Raw genomic sequence first — 20,978 nt, 5'->3', positions numbered from 1 at the left:
TCTGCCTTTCTGGCCAAGCCATCAGTGTGCAAACCACACAAGCAAACACCATGAACTTACACCTCTTTTTCACCACATACCCCTCTGCATTCCCAGGACTCATTTAATTGGCTTGTTTGCCTGTTCATCCCAGTGCCCCTTTCCCTGTTTTCAAGGCAGGCTGGCTTAAAACAGGAGAAACCAATGTGCCAGGACCAGCAGAAGGTGACTGCCATCTTTTCACCTTTATGTTTGGCTCTCAGTGTTTGTACCAAGTCATGTTGCTGAACAGTACAACCTGCCAGCAGTGCCCATGCATGCAACCCCGAACGCACCCAGTCTTCCACACAGAGTGGTGAGAGGACAGGCAGGACTGCACATCCACTATGAACAAGCCATTGAGCCACTGCAGGGTGGAGAACACATGCAAGTGAGACAGATACTGTTTTTACAGTCCATTTTATTTAAAATTAAATGACTTTCCTGTCCTCAGAGCTCCTCCCTTGATTCTAAAATTCTTACATAGTAGTAGTGAGTTCCCAATAAAGGCAGACCTCAGTCCCTCCACTCCACGCAGCTTTCGATTATATCTGTCATGTAAGGTTTGTTCCATGAATTTTCATCCCCTTGCCTTGACAATCCTCTCATTCTGAAGACGATTTCACTGTGTGAGAAACCAGGCTGGACTAGGACTGGCCTCAGAGCAACATCTCTTCCAGAAAGAGTCATTATTTTGCCTCTAGGGTTCAAGAGGCTCATAGGGCATCCCACTGTGCCCTGGGAGGCCTCTAGGGCATCCTGCAGGAAACTGGGGGTCACTGGGAGGCTTTCCAGGGGAGCTAGTGGGAACTGGGTGGCCCTGGTTGACCTGTGGATGATCTAGAGTGCAGGGGAGGACCACAGGAGGCCTGCAGTGTGCCCAAGAGTGTGCTAGAGAGCCCTGAGAGGCCTTCAGAGGCCACAGGGTTCCAGAACAGTCCATATTTTGCCTATAGGGTTTAAGAAGAGGCTCTTAGGGCATCCTGGAGTGCCCTGGGAGGTCTCCTGGGCATCCCAGAGGAACTGGGGGTCAGTGAGAGGCTTTCTGGGGGAGCTAGAGGGCACTGGGTGGGTACTGCCATGGTGAGTGTGACAGTAGTTTTTAAGTCTGTGCAGCAGAAGGCCAGGTTTCAGTGTCTTGTAGTGTGTTTTGACCCATCAGCATAGCCTTTTGGTTTTCAGATAGCCTACTCAAGTGCCTAATTTCTCCTGTGAGTTATGTTGTTACACTGATTTTTTTGTTTGTTTGTTTTGGTTGGTTGGTTTTTGTGTTTTTTTTTTTGTTGTTGTTGTTTGTTTTGTTTTTTTGTTTTTTGGTTTTTTTTTGGCATGTAATCTGTTATGCTCCTAAATTATTTTTGCCTATGGAAAGAAAGGTTTGAGCTAATTCCAGTTGAAATAGTTTCAGCTACTTGCTTGATCATAGTGTCCTTTCAGTATTCAAAGCTGAAGCAAAAGCACAGGAATTGTTGCTTCTAGAAATAACCCAGTCCTCTGTGTTGTGCTTTGCACGCTGTTGAGCTGAGCCAGATAAACAAAAACAACACAGGTGCTGCTCATCCTGCTTGATTTATTTTATTTATTTGTTTGTTTGTTTTCTTTGCCCCTCCTTTTCCCAGGTGATCGGTTGGGTGCCAGGTGGGGCCTGATGGTATATAAGCTGCAGGTGTCCCATCAGAGAGCTCTTTCTGCTTGAGTTGCTTGTTGTGGGGTGGTGGTTACCTTTTTGAGGTAACAGCTGGTAGGGTCTTTTAGAGTAAAGCAATCTATATAAGTTGTAGGTGCCTGTATTGTATGCAGCTCTTCTTCAGGTGAGTAGTTTTTATAGCATGTTTATGGATAGGAAGATGATGTTACTGTGCGTGTTTGCCCTGTGGTTCTAGGACCCTTATGATTTTTGCAGAATTACGGGGCTTACTGTGAATGTGCCCATATGCCTTCACCTGTGCATTAAATATTATCAAAGTTACAATCTTGGTGGTAAAGTGGTGGAGCAGGGTTTAGGGGAAATGTATCATCCAAGTTCCCTGTGCCAGTATGTATCTGAAACCAGCAGCAGTAGGCAGGTAAGGTGTAGACATTTTCCAGGCTAGGGACAGTTTGTTATATTTTTAGAACTTCTTCCTGCTGTTTTGTTGGCTGTAGAGTCTTTTGACCTTGTAGCCTTCTACATTTTCTTCTGCCCCTCTACCGGGGCAGAGCATACACACTCAAGGCTCTGATCTCAGCAGGAGGTTTCTTTAGAATAGTGCTTGTACTAGGAAACCCTCACTTCCTCATCCCATATGTGCCTGGAACAAACAAACAAAAAAAAACCACCCCAAGCCTACACTGCAATAGCCTCCCAGCTAGGATAAATCAATATGGCAGCACAGATTTATCCCAGCTGGGCCCACACTAGTGCCCAATGCAGAAGTCATGCCATAGCATGGAGCTGTGCTTCCTCCTCAGCTCTCCTTTGGAGCATCTCAGTTTCACCCCAGAGCTTTTGCTCCAGAGAATATTGGATCAGGACTGAATCCTCTACAACTAAGTATTGTGGCAGGTTTTGTGCACTTGGTTGGGATGTGTTTTCTGGGGAAGTGAATCTGAATTGATCCAAGTAAACTTTTTTTTTAAAACTGCTTTAAAATGAGGTCCAAATCCTAGTGTTGCACCTGCAAAAGCTTCTCTGCTGCAGCAGCTCTGCTGGCCTGTTTGTGCTCCACTCCCCAAACCCCCTGGGCTGTGTTTCTGGACACATCTGCAGGGGATTATCGTTTCCACCAGGTCTGCTCCCCAGTACTAGTGGGGAAAGGAAAACCAGGTTGTCAACAGCCACCCACCAATGTGGCAGAGAAGGGGCTGGTGAGCTACGGTGGATAGAACTGGAAGGCTGAGACCTCAGTGAGGATGCCCAGGCAGCCTAGTGCTTAATGCAGTAACCTCCATTAGTACAATCTGCTCTTGGCCCATCCTGGAATGGCTCCTCAGGGCATATTTTGGACAGAGCTGGGCTACATACCTTCAAAGATTTGTTTTAACTGCAAAACAGACCTCCATTACTTGTCTCCACTGAAGCTCAGGTTGCATCAAAAGTAGGTGGAGTTGTCATGTTCCAAATAGTCTGACCTGCAGCTCCTGGAGTTTATAGGACTGATCTTGCTAAATCCAGCCCATTTTCACCATACACCAGTGAAAGGTCCACATGGCACCGAGTGAACTGGGGGCACTGCCACCTTGCCAGCCTCACCCTGCCTGCATCCCTGAGGAGGGGAGCACCTGGGCAGAGGTGCTTCCTGGAGCACTGGGGCATGCTGCACCCATTCCAGCAATTAAATCTCACATGCAGTTGTGGTCTTCCTGCAGCTGGTGACAGCATGGGTTTCTCCATCTTTTCCTGCCTCCTGGCTCTTCAATAAAGCTCCCTTCCTTAGGAGGACACTACACAGCCTAAAAACATTACCTCAATGAAAAGGGTATCTCCATCCTTGCCAGGGTCTTTCCTTTTCAGCCTATCCCTTTTATTGTGGCAATTCCTACCTTAATATAGATTCTGCAAACCCTCTCCCACTCCAGTACCCAGAGAAATGCTCTCCAAATGTGAACAGAGCTTGGGCCTTAAAGAGAGGGGCAATAAAAGGCACTAAGAGTCAGCCACTGGCATGGCACAGCCCCTCCAGGAACAGATGGGACCATCCCTCACGGTTATGTTCAGGAAAGGGAGCATTATCTGCTCGTTTCTGAGGGCATGACACTGGGTGACCAGACTGGAGCTTTGCAAGGACTCTGCCTTGCTATTGAAAATAGTTCACTGGTTTCCAGCCAAGGTGCCTGGGTTCCCTCCTCAATCACAAAGTCCATGTCTGAGCTCACATTCCTTCAGTCTAGAAGCAGTCCTGGAGGCCACGAAACGCTGGATCAAGGGTCACCTAGTGGCAGCAGAACTGACGAAGGTTTGCACAATCCTGCAGAGACCCCATGCAGTACCTACAGGAGTGGGACCCAATCTCCAGACAGGGACACTTGAGTGTGGCCAGGCCTGGGCAGCAGCTGCTGCGCAGTCCCCGCTCCCACATGGGGCCCAGATGCTGCATCCTTGGGGTTGGTTTTCCTTTTAGCAGCTCTCCCTCCTCCTCCTAAATTGAACACAGCAGAAAGTTGAAGGGAACCGTGGCTTTCCCATGCCCTGCACCCTCCTGCACTGATCTCTGGTTCGGTGTCTGGGTATAAACGGCCTCTCCCCCATCAGCACTGAAGATCCTACTGCCAAAAACCAGACAGGCATCAGAGCACTGAGAAATGGAAGTCAGAACTAATTTATTTAAGAAAAAAAAAAACAAAAAAAACTTGTAAAAAGGAGGGGGGCGCATCGATTACAAGCTTTGGAAGCTTTTGTCAGGACAGTGCCAAAGAAATTAGCTTTATACAACAGAGAAAGGGGTAGCAGGAGGGGCCCAGGGCCATTCCCCCACCCTGAGCCTCCCCAGACCTGCATCTGCAGCAGGGTCCACAGCAGTCCCCTGTGAGGGTACACCAGCATCCCGGGACTCGTCCCCTTTCTCCCTCCACCACAATTAAAGTGCAGCAGGGAAAGGGGGAAGAGGGGCTGGCTCCCACCCAGACCACCCCAGCACAGGCCACAAAATGTGAAGCCCCAGTGCCCATGGCACGATGCAGCTCCCTCGTCCCTGTGAGCTACGTGGTGACCCTGAGGACCAGCAAGGAAAGGGTTCTCACCACCACAGTTCCCAGCAATTTCACACACAGCCCCAGAGGCAAATCCAGGGGAAAAAAAAAAAATACTCCCTACAAGCTTCCTAACACAAAGGCACTGGGATTGAATTAAGACCCAGCAAGTGCCAGGAGGAACAGCACTTCCCTGCTGTGCCCAGGTGTCCCTTGGCAGGCAGGGGAGGTGGGAGGAAGAAGGGACACCCCCATCCTGCGTGCCCCAAGAGAGATGTGCCTCTCACTCGGGGTTGTGGAGAAGCTGCATCCCTTCTTCCTCCACCTCAGGCAAGAGCCATTTGCAATAGAAAAACCCAAAAAACTCAGCGAGGGCACCACAGCAGGTTCAGGATCCTGCAGACAGCGCCTGGAGAGCCCAGCTCAGCTCCTGCTCTCAGCCAATGCCCCCTCTGCCGGGGTCCCCGGTCCTCTCAATTTATTATTACTATTATGTGCAAGTAGTTTTGCGTCAGAACCCCCCCCAGCCCTCCTCTCTCGCCCTGCAGCTCCAGCCCCACGCCTGCACCTCAGCCCTGCTTGTGCCCCAGAAGGTTCCTCTGGCCCTGGGGTGTTGTGGAGAGCAAAGCGTGAGGGTAGCTATTAGACAGGAAAGACTCCACCACCCCCCCTCCCTCCCCAAACCCTGGCCCTCTCCCTCGCACGCACCCCCTGCCTGCGCTGCCAGCTGCAAGGACAGTCCGTGAGGGCCAGGTTACTCGTCGCCCTCCTCCTCGTGGTGGTGGTGGCTGGAAGCAGGAGGTTCTTCCACCTCCTGTTGGTGGTGGGCATAGTGATGGGGGCTGGGGCCCTCCGCAGGCATGTTCTCCTCTGTGTTCAGGTAGACGTTGAACAGGGCTCCCTCGTGGCTTGGCTCCTTGCCGCAAGCCTGGCAGCTACAGTGAAGTATCTTCTCCACCAGCTTGTCAACCCTGGGGATTTCGTCATTGCCTGGGCAGTCCAGTGTCACCTGGAGAGAGGGATGAGGAGGCAGCAAGCCTGAGTGCACAGACTTGACACCCCAGTGGCAATCCTGAGCCACATCGTGCCCTGAAAACTCAGGGTGTTTTAAGGCAGAAGCAATGGCTTGCTACCCAAATAAGCCTCCATGGTCAGTCTGCAAGGCAAGGGTGCTCTGGGAACATCTCACAGGTCACAAGCTGCACGGACCTATTTTACCATCCAGGAAATGAAATGACTCAAGTGGGACACTGCTCCCAGGCACAACTGGCACAGAAATAGCAGCAGTAGCTGCAAAGGCCACCCAGAAGGCACATTGCTGAATTATCACAGCTAAGTTGGCCAAAGCCATCTGCCCAAATGTCTGAGTCAAAAGCAAAGCAGAGAACTGAAGCCCTGGGTGCCTGGGCCTGCCCCAGAAGCAGGGTTTATGACCCTTCCAGGATCAACGATGGCATGAAATGTGCAGAGATGCTGGGAGGTCTGAGGGTGACTGGCAGATGGACTGTGGGAAGCACTTCTGGACAGCCTAGAAGGTAAAAACTCCCAAGTGAGGGGAGGCGACAAAGGGAGTGGTGCAGAGAAGAGGCACAAGGGATGGATAATGCAGGGACTGACGAAGGAAGCTTCTGCAAACAGTGACAAATGCACCATTCATCACAGCAGCCACATTGCTTCCACCCAGGCATCTCAAGGAAGGGGAGAGTCACCTGAGAGATACCGTGGAAGGAAACTACAAGCGAAAAAACCTCAGGGAAGGAGAATGACTTGTCCCAAAGTGGTGGCAGAGCAGATGTCAGAACCCCTGAGCAAGGAGGAGCATAAAAGGCCATGGGGCAGGCACGGATACTCACAATTTCCCACATGGACTGGGCTGGCATGCAGGAGTCACAGTGAACCAGGGACTCTGTGGACTGAGGGAAGGTGTTAGGGACGCTGTAGCTGAAACACTGTCCCAGGCAGGCCCTGTGAAGACAAGAGGAGGGATGAGGGCTCAGGGTAGGTGCCTGCTCTTCCCAACAAAGGCAGAAAGAGATCTGACTTTCTGCTGAAGCAGGCAGAAAGCATTAGGGCAGAGACAGGACATCATGCTTGGCTTCCCGTGTGAGTGACAGTCCCCACAGCGATGATGACAAATCATCAGCAAATGAAAACCAGCTGCTTCCAGCACTGCTCCGAGAGTGTAGCCGTACCTGTTCTGGATGGACTTGGACTCGCAGCCGCTGTGCCCCACGATCTGGGTGATGTTCTTCGCCTCGCACCAAGCACTCTTGTCTGGGAAGAGGGCGAGCTTGTTTATGGGGGGCGGTGCAGCCAGAAGCAGCGCTGGGAAGAGGGCACCAACCACGAACCGTAGCATCATGGCCAGCTCTGATGAAAACCTACAGCTGAAGTCAGAGGAAAGCATTAGCAGGAAGGGGAATGGGCAAGCCAGCCCATTTCTCTGATCTCGTGGCAGTTCTTGTTTGGGTCACACACAGGGACATCCTCCCAGTGTGCTGGTACACACATCTCCCTCCCCAGCTACTGCACAGGGAGCAAGCCATGGTCTGCCTCTCCCTTGTTCAAAACCAGCTCTGGGGCTGAGGCAGATGCCTGCATTACCTCTCCTGAGCCTTGTGCCAGGAGTAACAGCAGGCTTTTCACCATTTCTTACCCAAGACTGGGCTGGAAGAAGTTTGCAAAACAAAAGCGTCACCACCACAGGCCGTGCCAGGTTGGGAAAGTCATGGACCACAGAAATGTTTGTATTTGAGGAAGGTGCAGACCTCCCCACTTCCTTTTCTCCCACCTTAAAAACCAAAGCTGTCCTTGCTGCAAGCCTTCCCAGAAAAAAAGGGAAAGAAAAAAGGGAAAGAAAGCTTTCACAGGAAAAGAAAATCGTTCTTCAACTCACAGCGTGCAGCAGGTGTCGCTGCAAGGCAGCAGCAAGCAGGGAAATGTGGAAACCTCTCTCCAGAGGCAGGAAACCACAGAAATGACCAATATATCATTTATTTTTATAGAGCCATTCCAATTCAGCAGCAAGGCTGTCGAACCGTTGCTCTGAGGACAGGAACTCAGTTTGCAAACAAGAAGGGGTCCTTCCAACACCAAGCATAAACCTCACTCGCAAAGGTGGTCGGCCAAGGAGGTTCCTTACCACCCCAGAGAAATCCCACACAGGGTTTCCTTGCAGGCCAGCTGTATTCTCGAGCCAAGGTGCCTGCATTAACACTCCCAATCACTGGGGAAAGGCACATGGAAAAGCATCACAGAAATAGGTTTTTTTTTTTTTCCTTTGTGGGGTTTGGATCAAGTCACAGTGAAAGGCAGATATTTATACTTCCGAAAATATTTGTTAGAACCATGTTATTTAATTTTTCCTTCTATTTGTTTAACCAGACAAAGATCCAAAGCCCACAAAAAGCCCACACTGGAATGATTCCTGTTGACTCCCACGGCTCCTGGGCCCGGCCCTATAATGGAGAGGAAAAATGCCTTGTTTATCGGACACGGGTGTCAGGGGCAGCTCCGCACAGGGCACTCCCAGCCGGGCGTTCCCCAGTTGCTTCATCCATCTGTCACTGCTGCCTCCTTGGCCAGAGGACCACCGTGCTCATCTGGACCCTTGGGCTGGCTGGCCTGCTAATGAACTCTTGCAACTCAGCTGAGGTGCTTTAAGGTCACTACGGGAGAAAGCGTTTTGCCCTCTCACTCCCTGCACTGAGCTCAACCTCCTAGGCCTGAAGCAAGAAGTGCTCTTCATGAGGGCCGCAGGAGAGAGATGCTTCCTGACCCTCCATCCCAACACAGGAAAGCAAAGGGCATCCCTCCTCTCTAGCCCCCCGATTTCTGAAGGAATAAGGTCAGGGGTTCTGCTAACTTATCTTATTTCCTGACTGTAAGGGAACCCCACTGACATAATACACAACCACCTTTCCTGGCCTGGCTTCCTAACCCTCAGATGCAGCCCCGGCACTTGTTCATGTGAATCCCACAGATCCCTGGTGAGAATACCCACACAAAGCATGCTCTGCAAGTTTTGTTTGGAGACAAGCAGAGGGCTTTAGCCCCTGAACTTACATTGTTGTTAATGAGAGCAGTGTGGTTTGATACATTTGTCCCACAGACAATTCTTAGGGCTCCTTTCTGTTCCCTGCGAATTTTTTCCATTTCAGTAGGGAAATTCTGCAATTTCTGCTAAGAATTACACAGCAAAGCTGCATACACACTTGGTTTGTTTGGTTTGCTGAAATGAGCATCGCTCATTCCTCAAATGCCAGCAGCTCTGTGCTGAGGAATACCACTCCCAAAGACAAGCCTGAGATCAGAGCTGGGATGTGACCCAAACAGCAATTGCAAACCCCCTGGGGAAGAGATGAAATTCCTCAGGAGTCAGCACACAAGTTCACTTCCACATGCCCAATTAGAGAGCAATTTCCTTCCTTCCAAAGAAGGTGGTGGCTGTTTTCTTTCCCAGGTTCCTCTGCAGCTATACCCGGTGGCAAAGAGCCGAGCGGCTCTGACAGCCCCGCTTCCCTGGGACCTTTCTTCCCCCGGAGGGAGATGCTCAGCAGAAATGTGCTGCAGCCCTGGTCAGCAGGCACAGAGGCAGAAAGGATCATCCCAGAGCATCCAGGCTCCTGTCTCTGATATCAAGAAGAAGATGAGTGAGTTTGTGCTCTGCTAAAGCACTGGCCCTGGCCTAGATTCAGGAAAGCACTTAAACATATGCTTAAGCCCCTTCCTGAGCAGCGATGTCTTGTAATTGGGGCCCCCAGCATCACGGAGCTGGTCTGGTTTGCAGAGGGGCTGCAGGAGCACAGGGCACCATGGCAGGGCTGGAGCAACCACCAGGGCACCGTGTGGCTGAGCCCTGCAAACTCTCACTGAGCTCAGGCTGTTAACAGGCCACATCCGCGTGGTGTTTTCCTTCTCCTAAGAATGCCCTGGAACCCGCAGGCCCACATTTCTAGTAAGTAACGAGGTTTACGCCAGTGCCTAGGAAAACATCTGATGCAGCTGAGTTTGGGAGGGAGCTGGGGCTGGAAACAGCCTGCTCGCGACTGTGGTGTGTTCTCTGGCATAGTTCGAACCAGTCATGTGAACAGAGCACCGCTAAAACCATTCATCTGACAGCAGCCACAGGGCAGGAGACAAAAGCCCCATATTCCTCCTTCCCCCCTGGCTGGGAAGGGGAAGGAAAAAGGAAGATGAGGCACCCGAGCAGGTTTGCAAACTCCTGATTAAATAAAGGCATTGAGCACATTCCTCCATGACAAGCTAAATTACACGTTGCGGCTCCTCAAGGAACAAGTGTGTGCTCCCCGGTGCTGACCCCAGCCCCGACCTGCAGGTGGGAGTGAACACTTCCCCGCACACAGGAGCTTCTTTCTCCTCGCCCCAGGGCATTTTTTTTTTCTGGCTAGTCAAAGCTTTTCAAGCAGAAAGTTCAGCTCAGTTCCGGCAGGCCTATCGTCCCCAAGGGTGTCCCATCTTTGCTCTGCTCGACCTACACCGCAGCTTCCTCCAGTGTCCTGTCCCCAGCAGTTCCTGGGGCTATTCTGGCTCAGTGTCAGGCCCCTAACAGGGGATAGCTACCTGGGTCTCCCCGGAGCTAGAAGACGCCACGTGCTTCACCCTTCTCAGGCCACACATTGGGGTCATTCACCACCCAATAGGGCTGCATTCAGAAAAACAAACAAAAAGAAAAAAAACCACACTCCTATCACAGCCCCGAGTCCTTTCCCAGATGAAGGAGAAGGCAAAATGACTCAGCCCTGGAGCCTGGCACATCCCAGACTCCAGAGACAAACAACACGCACGCAGCTGCAGCCCTGCAGTGAGCGGCCCCTGAGCCCTTTTCCAGCCTGTCCCCGTGCCCGTGGAGCTCGAGGAGCAAAATGTCCGTGGCTGAGAGGTCTCAGCTGCCAGCTCCACGTCCCTTCGAGTTCTGGAGATTGTGGCAGGGGACGTGCTGCCAGCTGAGCCTCCCATCAGCATGGCTTTGAGGCCTGGTGGCAGACATTTGGTGTCAGCTCCAGTGCCAGCAGCCCCAGGGACACTCAGAGTCCTGCAAGGACAGTCACCGAGGATGCCTGGGAAAATCTACGTTGTGCTGTTGGCCAGAGGACAATCACGGGAATTACCTCCAAGACCATGTTCCCACCATCCAGCCCACAGCTGTTTCCAGCCACTTGGAAAACAAACACTTCTGGAGGAAAATAAAACAGATCTAATCAGTTTTACCCTCTTTTTCCAGAGGGAAGTTTACACTATAATACAAGACAAGCCTGCAGGTGGAAACGGGGAACATTTCATGAGTAGTTTAATATATTTATATGTATTTTTCTTATCCAGGATCTTGCAATTTTGCCAAATACATAGAAATATATACACGGGTATGTTGTGCTCATGGCCACACATGCAGCATCGCAGGTTCTGCGAGACAAGAAACCCCTAAGCTTCATAAATACTGCTTAGCTAAGGCTCAAAGCCCACAGATACAGCACAGAGAGTGTCAGCTCCATACTGTAGCTAAGGAAAATGAGGTACAGAGCAGGGAAGTGGCTTTACCTCAGTGTCTAACTCAATGACTGAAGTCTTTGCATGAGATGCCTGAGACACCAGTCCAAATCCATGGGTCAAAAAGCATCTCCGTGCCTCAGTTTCCCTGCCTGTAACACCAGGGGCAGGGACCACCTTACACCGTGTGAACTGATGGCTGCAGAGGGAGTGGGAAAGCAGAGGAAGGCCGGCTGACCACTGTGCTGATCTGGCCGTCCCTGCTCAGCAGAGAGGTTTATCTTGCAGTTTCTCCTTTCTTTGGGCTTGTTTGGTTTTTCAAACTGACTCTCAAAGCCAGCAACTGCTTTTCTAAAGGCAATACACTTCTTTCCTCAGCCCCTTTGGTCTGAAGAAGAATAAGCAGGAGCTCTCCTGGGAGATCTGTCCAGACTGGGTTGTTCCAGGAGTTTGCTCTCTTCTTCGGTAATTAAACATCAGGGCTTGATTTTCAGATGTACTCAAATCCCCAAAGTCCCACCAAGATACTTGTGAGCGAGACATTTTAAAGTGCGCAAGACTACGCTTCTAAAAAAGGCAAGAGATTATCTAGCACCTAAAAGGAAGCAAAGCCACATGAAGTCTCTGATTTGGTGACAAGTGGGAAGAAGCATGTATCAGTCCCAGAAAGAGCCCGTGTGGCTCTCCACTGACACAGGATTTTGTCCGTACAGTAACTTCTGCACACTGCCGGGAATGGCCTCATCTCAACTCAAATAATATTTGCTTAAGCAGAACGAAAAATATTTTAGGCCAGCCTTAGTAGGAAAAGTTAAAATCTGAACTGGGAAAACCTGAAAGGTTGCTGTGAAAAAAAAATCAAAACAAGTGATTTAATACTTTCCCTTTAATTCCCCCCCTTTTCATTTTCTTTCCTTTTCTTTCCTTTTCTTTCCTTTTCTTTCCCTCTCTATTTTCTTTTCTTCCTTTCCTTTTTTCTTTTCTTTTCTTTTCTTTTCTTTTCTTTTCTTTTCTTTTCTTTTCTTTTCTTTTCTTTTCTTTTCTTTTCTTTTCTTTTCTTTTCTTTTCGTTAAAACTTTGATATCTCTACATTTGAAAATTTAAAACAAAGTACAGGATTCTTTAGGGGGCTTCATTGTGCCAGTAATATCATAAACTAATTTGGTCGACATCATGATAATATTGCCAGGAGGGAGGGAAGAGAACTATGCACTGAAAATGTCTAGAGGTAAATCTTCAGGACAGCAAGATAGATGAGTGCTTAACTGAACACAGAAGCCTCATCTAAACTGAGAACTTCAGTCTGGCTTTGCTGAGCTGCAAAATCTGGGAAGAAATCACAAAAAAAAAAATAAAAAGGGAACTACCATAGGAAGATGTGTGATATTTAACATGCACAAGAATCAATCCCAAAGACTTTTGATAGTGGAAAAAAAGTCGTGTCATTTCTCACCGTGAATCTGTCTGTCTCTGCTCCTTTCAAAGACAGGAGATATTACAGCTTCTCTTCCCATAACATATTAATTTCCACTCAATCATAGTTGGGTGATTTACACAAATAAAGCAGAAATAGAGAAAAGCAGCACAGTGTTTTTAAACTCTCCCTTCCCCACTTTGACCAGAATTTCAGAACAGTTCACTAAATTGAGACTTTAAAATCTGGCTTCTTGACCATGCACCGAGCACTTGAGAAACTCAATTTATACAGCTAGAAAAAAAAAAAACCTGCAAGCTCCTATACCTATAAAAGTCATTGGAAAGCTCCCTATGGACTTAGGCTTAGAACGGTGTCCTAAAGGAGCTCTGATGAAAAAGGGACATGCTAATGGCCTGTGGAGGAGGCAAGAGTAATATAAGCAATTTCTGGTAATTTATTTCAATTGCTCAATTTCTTCAGCATTAAGCACAATCACGGCCAGGAAAATGCATCAGCCTAAAGCACTGGAATACATGCCTCATACCACCCTCCTCTGCTCCCTTTCTTCTTCAAGCATCTGCTTAAAATGCAGCCCCAAAGAGCAGCGGGGTAAGGCCGGGCTGTGCTGTGGGGCAAGGAAACCAGTTTTGGGGAGCAGCAGGAGCAGGGTTCCCTGGAAAACCACAGCAAGGGAGCACGTGTGGGCTCTGCCTATGCCCGTACCCGAGGAAGGATTGTCCTGCGACATGCTTTGGCTGGAAGAATCCCCCGTGGTAGGTTGTACTGCAAATAATACGAGATCCGGGTGCTTTCAAACACAGCTGTTTGCAGCCTTTTAGCCAGGGGCCTCGCTCGCATGCCCGGACCTGAGTGAGGCGCAGCTCCCTCCTGCGCTTCCCCCGAGCTGGTGTTTCCCACACAGCGTCCCACGCACGCACTGCCACCGAGCAGGCAGCCGGCACGGGCAGCGCTTTCAGCCCACACAATCTGGAGGCATCGGCCAGAGGTCTGGCTGTGCAGGAAGCCAGTAGGTGCCCAAGTGCAAAGCGTGGGTCCAAACCCTTTGAAAACCCCATGAAATTCCCCAAATAATGTGCAATTTTTCAGCTGCAGCTGGGCTGCCCTCCCTGAAGCTGTTTCCTGCAAGCAGCTGGCATGGAAAGGGGCTCCGTCCTCCCCCTTGTGCAGCATCTCCAGCCAAATGCTGACCCGCTGCCACTCGCCCCGCTGCGCCTTCCCCAAGCCCCAGGCTGGTGCACTCACGCCGCTTCCCCTTGCAACCGATGCCACAGCCTCTCCCCTCCTTTCCCCGTGAAAACAGCATTCCCGAGGACGGCGGTGAAACCCGTGCTGCCTCTGGGAAGGGTCCTGCGCGTCGCTCACGTTTACTCGTGTTTGATTTGCAAGCCGGCACCAGCCATTTCCCCAGGGAGCGGCGCGGGAGTGCGGCTCCCAGCAGGCCCAGTTCTGCTTTCACTTAGAGTGAGGTAAACTGGGACTGGCTCCTCCGAATGACTCCACTGGTGCAAATGAGATCAGAATCTGGCACCGCTCGTCCTACTCAAAACAAGCCTAACTGGAACCAGATAAAACCAGTTCTAGTAAATAGTGGCCACCGGGATGATTATTTTTTTCATTTCGCACACCCGCAGCGTAAGGCCGCCTCGCAGTCGGAGATGGGAGTTGTCTCGAATGCCAACCACGCTCGCTTTCGGCTTGGTCGGTCATTCATTACCAAACTTGCATAAAAAATCAAGCCGTGTCCTACGCAGCAGGGCTGTGCTCGCAGGATCAGGTTCCAAGCTGCCAGAACAAGAGGTGGAAAGAGGGAAGCAGAACGGGGTTTGCGGCTGGAGCCATGGGTCTCTCCGCGACATTCGGGAACCTTCCTCCTGTTTCCCTGCTTGGGCCATATCCTGGCCACAGCCAAACCAAGAGCACAAATCCAGCTGACTTCAGGGTTGCTGTTTTACCCACTTTTTCAATTTCTCTTTGAGCCAGCCTTCTCGGCGTTGATGACACAAAAACCAGCGCCTGCGCTATTTCCCATAGCACCGACTGCAAAATCTCTAACACCAAAAGATAAAAATATGAGGCACTGCAGAGCCAGAGGCTTTTGGGGGTAACGTAAGAGCTCACAGCCCTGTTGCTATTTTCAATTACTCCCAGACATGCTGGGGGCTGACCTCACACTTGACATTTAGACAGTGTCTCCTAAAACAGCAGGATTGGGCCCAGTAACCACAGTGAAATCAAAGCACGACGCGCTTGCTGGTCTTTCCCCCTCTGGCCAAGCCATCCGAGCCCAGGATCTGTTCCTCTCTGCAGAGAAGAGGGCTCGAGACACATCCCAGCGAGTGACCGAAGCGAGGGCCTGATCCTGTAGCTGTTTCCAAAGCTCAGCTCCAAGTGGCTGCAAAACCGAAACAAAGGTCTGGGCAAACGGCAGGCGCGGCTCTCGGCAGTGCTATCGGAGGCGCAGGAGACAGACAGACAGACAGACAGACAGACTGACTGCCCCTCGTCCCTGCTCCGGTCCTCCTCCAGAAGACCATGCGGACAGCCACCCAGGTTTTTAAGAGCCTGGTCTGAGTGGCTGAGCGATTTCTCTGCCCCAGGCTGTGCTGGAGCCCCTGGGGCTTTGCTTTACCACAGGGGGTCTCTGAGCTCTGAGGCCGGGCAGCTTTGGAGGAATTTTTTGCAGCAGGGTATTGCTGGCAGTTTAACGGGAGCAGCGGGAGGCTCAGGGAGGAACAAGCACTCGGAGCTTCTCGAGCAGGCTGTAGCAGCTCCACACTGCCTCGGCAATGCCAACACACGCCACGAGCACGGTTACTCCGATAGTGGCAGGTCTTCACGGCTGCCTGAAGAGCAGTTTGGCTCGGGGCCCAATCCTGCACTGCCTGGGCACCCAAAACTTGCTCTAACTCAGCTACTTTCCCCGCTGCGGAGAGACCGGGCACTCACGGAGGCTTTGCTCGTTCACCCTCTTTGCAAGACCACAAATTCCCCAAGCTGGAATTTGGCTCCGAGAGGTCAAGCCAAGAACCCGGAGACTTCTCAGGGCTGTTTGCAAACACTTGGGATTTTTATACCGAAGGCAAATTCCGTTTCCCATCCTGCGGTTTGCAAATTTGAGGCAAGCTGCCTTTTCTGAAATGGGAAACTGTCTTCAAAAAGCAAAAGTGCCCATTGTGTACAGCCGATTTTTGGCCAGTTGGACATTGCAAGGAGGATGTTAAGTTCTGATGCTAAAAATACAAGGGAAAATGTGAGCCTCGTAATACCCTAGGATCTTCCCCACTCGTTTCAGTGGGGTGCAGATTTTTTTCAAGAGAATCTGTACGGCAAAGTTACGGTGCCCCAACTCCACGAACACTTCACGCAGGCTGAATTTTAAAGTTGATGGGGTTAATCCTATAGAAAAAAGCGAGATTGAAGGGCAGAACATAGGTTTCTAAAAGGACGATGCCCTCGTATGATATTAGGAGCCAAATTAAAACACAAGGCATTGTCCAGAACAACTTTAATGCAGGCTAAAAATGAGTGAAAGCATGTTCTGTCCCCAAGAACGTCTCAGAGAAAAAGAGAAATCCCCACTCCACATAAAATGGGGAGATAATTGTATTTTACAAATAAGAATTCCTGCAAAAGCATATAGAAACTGAAAAATTATCTTACGATTCAAGAAACAGGTACAGATAGATCAAATATCATCCCTCATAATAATCCAGCAAGTACAAAATCTGTTTGCAGGATATGTGGCTGTAAATCCATGTAAATTCTTTCTCGGCGCAAACTTTTCCAGGAACAAAAGTTGACTGCCTTGCCATCGGGACAATTTCCTCCCCTTACGCTCTCTGAACTCCTACATGTCCTCTGCTGCTCTGGTTAAGCGATAGCAGCGTTTTCCCATCCTCTCCTCCCCACTTTTGTTTGAAACCCAAAGGAAGGACTCTGTCCCACAGATGTGCGACCCCATACCCAATTCTTTTATTTTATTCCAGCCGGGGCGGCAGTGGAAATAGCTGAACGGTTTGCACAGCAGATCCCCCCGAAGTCCGCCTCATCTGCAACCGATTCCAGCCCGTGGCAATACCCTCATCCTCCCGGCCATCAATCACACACAGGGTTTGGGGGGGTGGGGGGGAGAGGAAGGGCGAGAAAACGAAGCAGAAAATCTCTTGCTGGTGGAGGGGGAGGAAAGCCAAGCAGGTCCGCTCGCTCAGGGGGGGGAATCCGGGAGGGAAAGGGAACCGAGGTGCCCCTCGCAGGGGTACTCACCACCAGCAGCACCCGGCCGACTGCGGGCACATCCCACGGGCTGCGGGGCCGCGGGCGGCTACAGCCCCCCGGTGCCCGGCGGCTGCCGCATCCTCGGCGCCGCGGCCCCCGGAGGAGCAGGGCGGGAGCTGCGGCCTCCCTCCCTCTCTCTCTCCCTCCTCCTCCTCCTCCTCCTCGTCGTCGTCGTCCTCCTCCTCCTTTTTTTTTTCCTCCCTCCCTTCCCCCGGTGCCGGGCTCCGGGCGGTGCCGCCGGCTCTGCCGCTCGCGATTGCACAATCGGGGTGTTGGGTGCGGGGGGGGTGGGAAGAGGAGGGGAAAGGAGGGAGGGAGGGAGGGAAGAGGAGGGAAGGGAGAAGAGAGGGAGGGAAGGGGAAAGGGAGGGGAGGAGGGAGGGGAGAGCCGGCGGCAGGGCGCACACAGCCCGCCCGCCCCGCCGGGACGCCAGCCAGCGCGGAGCTGGGGGGGGGGGCTGCGGCCAAACCTCCTCCTCCTCCTCTTCTTCCTCCTCCTCCTTCTTCTTCTACCCCCTCTTCGGGTGGTGCTGGGGAGGAAGGAGGGAAGCGCAGGTTCCCCCGGCGAGCCCCGGGCTGTGCAGTCTCTGCCACGCACCCGGTGACAGCCCCAAAGGGGTCCCTAACCCCAGGGGGGTCCCCAACCCCAGGGGTCCCCAGCCCCACGAGCACCCAAAGCCCCTTGTCCGGGCAGTGGAGCCCCGCTGAGGGACTATAAAGCTGTGTGATGAACCCGCTGCTGGCTGTGGCCCTGGCCGTGGCCGTGCGGAGGTGGTTTCCCAGCGTTTGCTCCTCCAGCAACATAAACAAAGTCTGGGCTTGGCTCACGGAGCGCAAATGCTTCCTATTAAAATCCAGCTCTTAATGGAGAGGGCTTCGGGTAGAGTCCTTGGCATGGTGAAGTCTTTGGGAAAGTTCTTCAACACCAGCAGGGACGTTTTGCTTTTCTTTTTCATTTCCCTTCTTTTACCCTTTTTATCTTTTCTCTTTCCCTCTCCTCTTTTTTCTTTACTTCCTTTTCCTTCTTTCTTTTCTTCCTCCTTTTCTCTCTTCCTCTTTCCCATTAAAACTCTAACAGCCGAATACAATCCCAGTGAAACCCCATTCATTGCTATCTTTCACCGACGATAATTGTTCGAGACCAGAAGGGCTCTGTTTCTGTAAAGACGCAATTAATCTAATAGAGGCCTCCACATCAAACACTGGCACGGCGCTACCCAAATCAAAGATACCTGCGAGGCTTGGATGGGCTCTGCTGGCTCCTGCCTGCGTGCAGATTTGCATACAGAGATCAGAGAAGCAGGAAGGGATGGTGGTAAGAAAGCAGCAGCTGTGCTGAGAGGTGTGTTGGCTGTGCCCTGGCAGTGGTCCTGCATTGGGCTTGGGTGTTGGTGAAGGAGGCTGGAGGCTGCCAGTGGAGGAACGGTTGGTTTCCTGCTGCTTGGTTCCTTCCAACTCCGAGACAATAGGATTCTGTAAATAAGTAGGATGGCAAAATCCTGCTTCCATCATCACTTTCTTATCCTGCTACCGCAGCCTACCTGGCCCCGAACTGCAGTGCGCTGCTCAGCTCCAGAAGGACCAACAATGAACAAAGGAGCAGCCTTCCACCGCAACCGCGTACTGCAGTGGGGAGCCTGAACGCAATTTCCCTGGCATTTTCAATGCTGCCTCATCGAGCTGAATGTGGGCTCCGACTAATCCCTACCTGCTTCCCAGAGCCAGCATGACCATTAGTGAGCCTCTACCCAGGAGGCTGTTTTATTCTGAATAATGTAACAGGTGAAAGAGGAGACAGCAGAGGCTTGGGAGCAAGTTCTCAAGTCTGTGGATAAATGAGGAAAAATAAGATGTAGGCACAACCAGCTACACAGCAAGTGGCCGCAGACATTAAGGTGAAATTCACCCGACTGTATCATGTCCACGGTTTGGTATTTTGATTATTTTTGTGGGATCTCAGCCAGGGTGTGATAATTCAGAGTGCAGCGCTAAGCTGTGCACAGCAATGCGAGCCAGCCTGCAGTCCATTCGCTGCTTCCTACTATTCATCTGTGTTCCAGTCCTGTAAACAGCCAAACAGCAGAAAGGGGAAATGCAGCGATCTGTAAACCTGGGGGTGGGGAGGCAGAAGGAGCAGAGGCCAGGCTTTCTGCTGTCAGAAGAAACAGGCAGAGGTGCGACAGAGCAAGCTGGCTGAGGGATGAAAGACGCTGCCGAGTGGATGGCAGAGCCCCGTGCCAATACGTTCCCCCTCCTGCCTGGCGATGCAGCACCGCAGCCAGAATGAGGAGTGAGGAGCTGATGCCCACAGATGTCGTTTGGACAGATGCTGGTGAAGGCAGGGGCCAGATGCAGCTGCTCCACAGCTGGGAGCAGAGGGCAGTACATGCGGGCACAGAGGAGCCATCCTCACCAGAGGCTCCTCACCCCAGCCAGGTTTGCTGGCTCCAGCAGGGCTTTTCTACTCCCATTTTACCAGATCCTGCTCCCTGGGGAGCTTGCTGCCTGTCCCCAAAACACCAGCACCAAACCATGGCTGAGCAGGGCAACACGGGGGTTAGCACACCACCACTCTCCACTCTCACCCCAACAGCAAGCCCGCTCCATCCGCCTGTGGTTTGGCACCACAGCTAGAAACCATCTGAAAACACAGCCTTGCCCACGTACATCTTCCCCTCACCCCTTTTCCCTGCTGCTGGCTCAGCAAGGCTTCCACACACTGAGACCCAGCAGAAACCCATGCTCTGGTCTCCCCGAGCTTCCCTCCCTCACCCACTGCTGCTGTTTTGGGCCCGCTGACAAACGCTCGCAGTGCCAGGGGCTCCCCGCTTGTCAGGACAGGACTGGGAACTGTGGGCGTGAGAATTAAAAGGGTGTAAGTTAAAAATAAAACTATTCCTTTTATTTGTGTCTTAGCACTGATTCCAAGGCTGCCTGCCCATGGCTGGATGGTAGAAAACACTGCGGAGAAAGGCAGCTGGGAGAAGAGCGTGCCTGTGCTGGCGGAGGCTGCAGGCAGCAGCGAGGGAGTAGCTGCTCTTCTCAGCTCTGTTTCTCCCCAGGTGACTTGTTCTTTGGTCACGATCCTCAAGACACACCATACAGGGGCCGAAAAAGGGCTCCTGAGGGCAAACCTCCCCTGTTAGGCAAGACCTGAGAGGAACTGAGGACACAGGTCTGCAGCAGACCACCCTGCACCACCCCAGAGCAGCCTCTCATTTGCCAAAGGGTGCAATATTGTAGTGCAGCTCCCTGAAATGTTCCCTTCTCTTGCTGGATGGGAGAATTCATCACTTGGTTCCTAAATAAACCCTGAGACATCTCCAAGGTAGCAGCTCGGGGCCTCAGATTGCTGTGTACAAGAGCATATGTGCATGAGGGGAAGGGAGCAGGACTTGTGTCAGGAGATGGATTCAAAGATTTTACGGCTCAGCGAGCAAGGAAGCTGGGGGGTGATTGCCTTTAACCCCTCAGGTGGCTAAGGGACAGTGGTGGCAGGCAGTGTGAGCAGCAATCCTCACTCAAAGCAGGTGGGTACAACAGCATTTCCCTTAACCCCCCTGGGACGCACACATTGCATCTGGCTCAATAACCTGTGGAGTTAATGAGCAGCTGGAGGGGCAGGTTCAGCTGTGGGGGTAATTTGGACCTGCCACCTCCAGCAGGCCACAGCTTTAGGGTAACAGATCCAAGCCCTCTGTGTAGGCGCCGCAGAACGGCAATTCTGTGGTGGCAGTTTGGCTTTCTGGCTTGAATGGGATGTCCGACGCACCTGGCCACGCACAGAAAGTGAGACTCGAGGATGGACCTGAGTGGCAGGGCCTGTGCTCGGGAGTAAAGGATTTATCATAGAGCTCATTAGAAAACATCTGGGCTCAGCAAATGACCTGGAATGCGACTCAGCAGCGGGGCGCTTCTCTCTTCCCCAGTCCCGGGAATGTGAGCTCCCGCAGGGTGAGACTCGAGCCAGCTGTTTCCTCTAATCCCATCAGCTTTTCCTTTACAGGGGTCCCAATGCTGGTGAGCAGGAGAGAACAAGAAAGTCCCGTTCCCTCCCCTCAGTGACTGGGATT

The 20,978-nt window shown here is 51.7% G+C and overlaps 1 protein-coding gene across 2 annotated transcripts; it reads right to left on the bottom strand.

Moving 5' to 3' along the window:
* Positions 1 to 4,300: 4,300 nt before the first annotated feature.
* On the bottom strand, positions 4,301 to 17,125 carry NBL1 (NBL1, DAN family BMP antagonist). Of its 2 annotated transcripts, none has more exons than XM_068658947.1 (4): positions 16,895 to 17,125; positions 6,879 to 7,073; positions 6,540 to 6,651; positions 4,301 to 5,695 (listed from the first exon to the last, which is right to left on the bottom strand). In XM_068658947.1, exons 1-4 carry the CDS (start codon positions 16,924 to 16,926, stop codon positions 5,441 to 5,443), a joined length of 594 nt encoding a protein of 197 aa, XP_068515048.1. In that variant the 5' UTR covers positions 16,927 to 17,125; the 3' UTR covers positions 4,301 to 5,440. The 2 variants fall into 2 exon arrangements, with proteins under 2 accessions (XP_068515048.1, XP_068515050.1); XM_068658949.1 differs by lacking the exon at positions 16,895 to 17,125 and adding an exon at positions 13,874 to 13,897.
* Positions 17,126 to 20,978: the final 3,853 nt, after the last annotated feature.

Source organism: Anas acuta, chromosome 22 (assembly GCF_963932015.1).
Source record: "Anas acuta chromosome 22, bAnaAcu1.1, whole genome shotgun sequence".
Lineage (NCBI taxonomy): Eukaryota > Metazoa > Chordata > Aves > Anseriformes > Anatidae > Anas > Anas acuta.
This window is presented reverse-complemented; position numbering and strand designations above follow the sequence as displayed.